The sequence below is a fragment of the Phaseolus vulgaris genome, chromosome 3 (genome assembly GCF_000499845.2).
Source record: "Phaseolus vulgaris cultivar G19833 chromosome 3, P. vulgaris v2.0, whole genome shotgun sequence".
NCBI classification, from domain to species: domain Eukaryota; kingdom Viridiplantae; phylum Streptophyta; class Magnoliopsida; order Fabales; family Fabaceae; genus Phaseolus; species Phaseolus vulgaris.
The window spans coordinates 23,885,100-23,891,704 of record NC_023757.2 but is presented as its reverse complement, the minus strand read 5'-3'; the positions used below and the strand labels follow the sequence as shown (position 1 = coordinate 23,891,704).

General features: G+C 50.6%; 1 protein-coding gene across 1 annotated transcript; it reads left to right on the top strand.

The window, feature by feature from the left end:
* Positions 1-1,028: 1,028 nt before the first annotated feature.
* Positions 1,029-2,091, top strand: LOC137839389 (WEB family protein At5g16730, chloroplastic-like). Its single transcript, XM_068648507.1, has 3 exons — positions 1,029-1,397; positions 1,454-1,663; positions 1,777-2,091. The coding sequence occupies exons 1-3, from the start codon at positions 1,029-1,031 to the stop codon at positions 2,089-2,091; spliced, it is 894 nt and encodes a 297-aa protein (XP_068504608.1).
* Positions 2,092-6,605: the final 4,514 nt, after the last annotated feature.

Genomic DNA, 6,605 nt, shown 5'->3' with positions numbered 1-6,605 from the left:
AGCACTCGAGCTTGGTCTCCACAAAAGTTTGGAGGGATCATGTAGGAGAGCCAAGCACCTACGACCATCGTGCCTTCACGAAAAGGCATGATGACAACATCGCAGTGCTCCCTTGCACCTTAGGGGAGCCTGTGTGCGGGGATGAGCGGGCCAACAACGGGGTCCCCTTCTTCTACTTCTATCAAGTGTTCTTCAAGCGTATAGGTGTGCGCTTGCCCTTCTCTAGGTTTGAGAGGGAATTGCTAACAGAGATCAACATTGCCCCAGCCCAGCTGCATCCCAACGGCTGGGCCTTTGTCAAGGCCTTCGACATACTGTGCGGGTTCTTTGGGTGCACACCTTCTGTAGATATCTTCCTTCACTTCTTCGAAGTGAAGAAACAAGGGAAAAGCCTCTGGGTGAGTCTCAGCAACATCCCTGGGAGGGTCCTCCTAACCCTATTCCAGCAATCCTTCAAGGGTTGGAAAGGCAAATTCTTCAAGGTTTGTTGCTCCGATCTCGTCCCCTCCGCCCTTGACGGCTTTCCCCTGTACTGGGTGAAAGAGGTGAAGACCGTGAAGCCCAAATCGCTGGACGAATTGCCCTCGAATGATTGAGAGGCTTGTCAGATCCTGACTAGTGCGGGGGGCTTCGACACCGCCTCCTTGATAAGCCTAGAGTACAATGCTGAGGCTCTAGCAACATACATAAGTACGAAAGCTTCCCCTTATAACCTCCCATTCTCTGTTTCTGCTGGACTCTTGCTTGATGCATGATTTATTGTTCCTCTTTGTGTAGTAACTTAGCTTATGCCTAACTTTACTATATTTGTCTTCTTGGTACAGATTCTAAGATGGATAGGCAAGGAAGGTTGCGGTTGGCTCAGGCGCTGAAGTCCAAAGACGGGGCTTCGGCGTCCCCCCTCTCAACTTCTGCTGCCCCTCGCATCTTCTCCCAACCTTCAAACTCAATCTGCCACAACACCATCAACCCCCTCAGTCCAACCTTCTACCAATCCACCTCCGAGCTCGCCACCACCTATTGCGGCCATGCCTCTTGCGCTGGCCGAGGCTGGTGCTTCCTCAGCCCCCCTTGACAAGGGAAAGAGGGTAGTGGAGGTAGTTTCTGATGATGAAGACTCCGCTGAGGGGCAAGTCTTCAAGCGACAAAGAACTCAACATGCCCCTCAGACAGTCACTTCTGCTACCTCTTCCACCCATGGGGCTGAGTCTTTGAGGGAGGACCCTCCGAGCGCCACCTCTCCTCCTCAACCAATGAATCTGGAGGGAGGAGTTGAAACTGAGCCCACAGGCGTTCCTCCACCTGCCCCAGAACTCCCTCTTCCCATGCAAGATTCATTGAGGGGTTTCTTGGGCAGAGCGTCCCCCGTGACCAAGCTGAAGGCCCCCAGAGGGAAAGTCTATATTACTATATGGGCACCTTCATGTCTTGCGCCCATTCCTGGCATATGTAGGCCAGAGCTAAGGCTGTCCAATCCTCCGCCTTTCAAGCACTGGAAAAGGAAGTCGCCTCCCTGAAGGAGGAGAAAGAGAGGCTGGCCACCCATTGGGGGCGTCAGGAGGACGCATACAAGACCTCCCTGAGGGTGGCACAAAAGGCGAAGGAGGAGGCCAATAAACGGTTACACGAGGCGTCTCAGGCCAACGCTGAGCTCCTTAACCAGGTGGTGCCTCTTCGAGTGAAGATTGCTGATCTTGAAGAGGCGGCCAAGACCTCCGCGCGCAGCAGAAAAAACTTGAAAACTAGTGTGTTGATCGGGAGCAAACACTGGGGAAGACTGAAGCTGCGCTCGAGGAAAAGACTGGTGAGTGCTCCCGATTGGTCAGTGAGAACGCCACCCTCCAAGCCAAGGTCCAAGAGTTGACAGTTACTTTGGCCTCCAAAGACCAAGAATTGACCACTCAAGCCGCCAACTTCAAGGTTGCGGAGGAAAAACTGATAGGGGAGTCTGCCTCCAGTTTCGCTGAAGGGTTTGCAGAGGCTCTAGTTCAAGCGGCTTGCGCCAACCCAGGCATCGATGTCTCCAAGTGCAGCCCTCTGAACGAGGTGGTTGATGGGGAAATTGTACCTTTGGAGGGTCCCGATGAATAGCTTATACTCCATGCCTTAACAACATTATTTGATAGCTACTCTATGCTTAACTTGTAATTATCACGAACCTTGCTTGTAATTATTAACTTTTGAACTTGCTCGAATGTTATCTGCTTTTAATTCTGCTTGCGCTTTATTTGTTTCTGTTTTCTTTCCTTCAACAAAGGCTTTAGCTGGTACTGGCCTTCGAGGCGTTTTCTTTGTCGCTTCGCCTTTAACTCTTTAGGTAGCACGTGTCTCCCCCTCTTGTTCTTTTCTTCTTAAGGTGTGAGGTACATCCTTCTCTTGGCCCTTTCGTTCAAGACCTCGCTTGGCCTTCGTATCTGCGAGGAGCCTTCCTTATGAAGACGTCGTTTGCCCCGTTATTGCCCCACAAGGCAACGGGGGAATTAACTTCATGTATTTTCTGGCCTCTGGCACTTGTGCTTTCACGTTTCTTCTTCTCCTCGCTCTTTGATTTTCTCTGAACTTTTGAGATTGTGGAAGTTTTCAGCTCGCTCTCTACCTTACCTGTTTCGAGTCCTTAGGCACTTACTACCAAAGGTCTCGCTCTCATCTCTTTCCTGGCCCTGCTATCGCTCAAGGGCGAGGAAGGCTTATCTTTATCTGTACTGGGTGTCCATGCTCGAGGAGGGACCTGCTCTGGGTGTCCTCGGCGTGTCCAAGCGCTTGGGAAAAATCGCGCTATGGTGCCCACGTCCATAGAGAGGCCTATATAATAGCACCGTATCATCCATGGAGTGTCTAAAACACCAGGGCAACTCAACCTTTGTCTCTTTGCGTTTGGTGTCCACGCCTAAAGAGGGACCTATTACAGCAGCACCGTATCGTCCTCAGGGTGTCTAAAACACCAGACACCGGGGCTAGCTATTCATACTCGAGGAGGGGGCGTCCCGAAGGAATCCCTTAACCCCTGCTCAGGGGCTAGATACCCGAGTTTTAACTTACCCTGACATCTGGTACCGGGGCTAGCTATTCATACTCGAAGAGGGGGCGTCCCGAAGGAATCCCTTAACCCCTGCTCAAGGACTAAGCACCCGGATTTTTAACTTATACTGACATCTGGAATCGGGGCTAGCTATTCTTACTTGAGGAGGGGGCGTCCCGAAGGAATCCTTTAACCCCCGCTCAAAGACTAGGCGCCCGGATTTTTAACTTTCACTGATATCTGGTACCGGGGCTAGCTATTCATACTTGAGGAGGGGGCGTCCCGAAGGAATCCCTTAACCCCTGCTCAAGGACTAGGCTTCGGGTTTTTAACTTATACTCCACATACCTGTTATCTTGCTTTGTGTTTGACCTCCGCCTCTTTATCTGGTGATGCCTACTTCTGGCGACACGTTATCTTGGCGACGCCTCATCTTCGCGACGCCTCACCTCAACGATGCCTCATCTTGGTGACGCCTTATCTTGGTGACACCTTATGTAGGCGACACCTTATATAGGCGACGCCTCACCTTGGCGACACCTTATTTTGGTGACACCTCATCTTGGCGACACCTTATCTTTGTCTTTGTTTTTTTGATCTTACATGAAGGGAAAAACTAAGGCAAAAATATCTTAAACTTCTTTTTCTTTATTCGGGTGACCTCGTTAAAAAACCCCTGGGAGGGAAAAAGAGTGTCCCCTTTACAAAATTTTTCAACTGAAATAAAACTTTAAATTTGCCGCATTCCAACTACATGGGATGGGGCCTCCTTCTAGAGTCTCTAACTTATACGAACCATTCCCCTTAGCTTTGGTTACTCTGAACGGTCCAGTCCACTTGGGAGACAACTTGTTTTCTAACTCGTACGGGTGAGCCTTCCTCATGACCAGGTCACCAACCTGGAACTGTCGCAGCTTCACCTTAGAGTTGTACTGACGCTCCACTCTTCTTTTCACGGCCTCGGCTTTGATTTTTGTCTCTTCTCTAGCTTCGTCTATCAGATCTAGGTTCACCTTCCTTTCTTCGTTGGACTCTTCTGCCACGAAACTTAGGAAACGGGGCGAGCTCTCTAGATCTCCACTGGGATCATGGCATCCGACCCATACACTAGGCTGAAAGGCGTCTCCATGGTAGAAGATTGAGGCGTGGTGTGGTAAGCCCACACGATCCTTGGTACTTCTTCTGCCCACGCCTCTTTAGCTTTCTCTAATCTGCATTTCAAACCTCTCAACAAAACTCTATTCGCTGACTCGATCTGCCCGTTCGTCTGGGGGTGTTCAACTGATGCGAACACCTGCTTGATTCCTACTTCTGTACATAGCTTCCCCAACTGTTGGCTCGCGAACTGGGTGTCATTATCTGTTCTTCCAAACAAAGTGTTGTACCTTGTGCGCAGTGATCTGTGCCACTGGTTCCGCTTCTATCCACTTGGTGAAGTATTCGATGGCAACGATTAAATACTTCATCTGCCTTATCGCCAATAGGAACGGACCTAGGATATCAATACCCCAAGTATGGAAAGGCCATGGGCTGTGTATGGATCTCAGCTCTTCTGGCGGCGCCTTGTGCTAATCAGCGTGCATCTGACACTGCTTGCAACGCTGGGCGTATCGAACGCAGTCTTCTCTTACCCTTGGCCAGTAAAAACCCACACGTACTACCTTGGATGCCAAGGATCTTCCTCCCACGTGGCTCCCACAAATACCTTCGTGGAGTTCAGCCATTATCCTAGTGCATTCGTCGCCACTCACGCATGTCAGGATAGGGTGCGTAAACCCATGTCTGAATAGTATCCCGTCCACTTAGGTGTACCTTGCGGCGTTCCTCTTGACCTTCTTGCCTTCTTCTGGTTCCGCTGGGAGGATCCCATCCGCAAGGTATCGCCTATAAGGGGTCATCCAAGTGTCGCCTTCCTCCAAGGCGCATACCTGTTCATCCTTCTCTTCTTCCGACAAGGTTGTGTAGGTACTGATGCAGGGTGCCCTCGCCGTATCTTGACTCTAAGAGCGATGACTCCTTGGTTTTCCTCTTGTTGTACTAACGTGAAGAACGTCCACCCTGTTGTCTGCAACAAACTTTCACGGCGTTTTGAGGGTCTCTTGTATTACAGTCCTCTGCCTTCCCCCCTTGCCTGAGCTGGCCAGCTTGGCAAGCAGGTCAGCTCTGGCACTCTGCTCCAGCTCAAACGCAGCGAAAGCTCTTTTCAACACCTCGACGTACCTTAGGTAGGCGGCCATCTGTGGGTCCTTTTCCTGATACTCACCTGTCACTTGCCCTGTGACCAACTGTGAGTCACTCTTCGCCAGGAGGCTCTGAGCACCCATTTCTTTAGCCAACAGCATCCCAGCAATCAACGCCTCGTACTCCGCCTGGTTGTTGCTCGCTTTAAAGGCGAAGCGTAAGGCTTGCTCGATTAGCACTCCATTAGGCCCCTCTAAGATTATTCCAGCGCCACTCCCTTGCTGGTTGGAAGATCCATCCACTGAGAGCATCCACTGTGACCCTAACTCCACCTCTTGAGGGTCTCCTCCTGGTGAAAGTTCTGCCACGAAGTCAGCGTAGACTTGCCCTTTGATGGACCCCCTGGCTTCATACTGGATATCAAACTCTGACAGCTCTACCGCCCAGCGAACCATCCTCCCTGCTACATCTAGCTTTTGAAGTACCTTTTGGATGGGGAGGTTTGTCATCACCACCACCGTGAAGCTGTGGAAATAGTGGCGGAGCCTTTGGGCTGAGAACACCACTGTTAGTGCTGCCTTCTCTAATGACTGGTACCTCAATTATGGGCCTTGCAAGGCCTTACTTACGAAGTAAATGAGCTTCTGCACTTGGTCTTGTTCCTGGACCAGCACAGAACTAATGGCCCATTCTGTTACCGCAAAGTATAATCGGAGGGGAATGCCTACCTGTGGCTTGCAAAGCACTGGTGGCGTCGCTAGGTATTCTTTCAGCTTGAGGAACGCTGCTTCGCACTCATCCGTCCATGCAAAACGGCTATTCCTCTTTAAGCATTGGAAATAAGGGTGACCTTTCTCTCCTCCAGCAGACGCAAACCTAGACAAAGCTGCCATCCTTCCAGTCAATTGCTAAACTTCTTTAACTGATGTAGGGCTCCTCATGGCTATAATAGCTGCACACTTATCGGGGTTCGCCTCTATTCCCTTTTCAGTGAGCATGAACCCCAAGAACTTCCCTGCTTCCACGCCAAAAACACACTTTTCTGGGTTTAATTTGAGGCGATACTTTGATATGGTAGCAAACAGCTCTTCCAGATCAGCTGCGTGCTGCCCTCTCTCTTCTGAAGTCACGACCATGTGATCTACGTAGGCCTGCACCTTCCTTCCCAGCATGGGTGCAAGGATCTTGTCCATCAGCCTCTGGTAGGTGGCGCCTGCATTCTTCAGCCCAAACGGCATCACCTTGTAGCAATAACTGCACGTCTCCATCATGAATGCCATTTTGCTCTCATCCCTGGGATGCATCTTGATCTAATTGTAACCTGAGAATGCATCCAAGAAACTCAGCATCTTACAACCCGAGGCGTTATCCACTAATGCGTCGATGTTGGGCAGTGGGTACGAAT

Excerpts from the sequence above, each read along its gene's own strand:
- LOC137839389 (XM_068648507.1), top strand. The coding sequence starts at position 1,029 with ATGCCTCTTGCGCTGGCCGAGGCTGGTGCTTCCTCAGCCCCCCTTGAC. Across the intron at positions 1,398-1,453 it reads TGAAGGCCCCCAGAGGGAAA|GCCAGAGCTAAGGCTGTCCA; the intron begins GTCTATATTACT and ends TGGCATATGTAG. Across the intron at positions 1,664-1,776 it reads ACGCTGAGCTCCTTAACCAG|ACTGAAGCTGCGCTCGAGGA; the intron begins GTGGTGCCTCTT and ends ACACTGGGGAAG.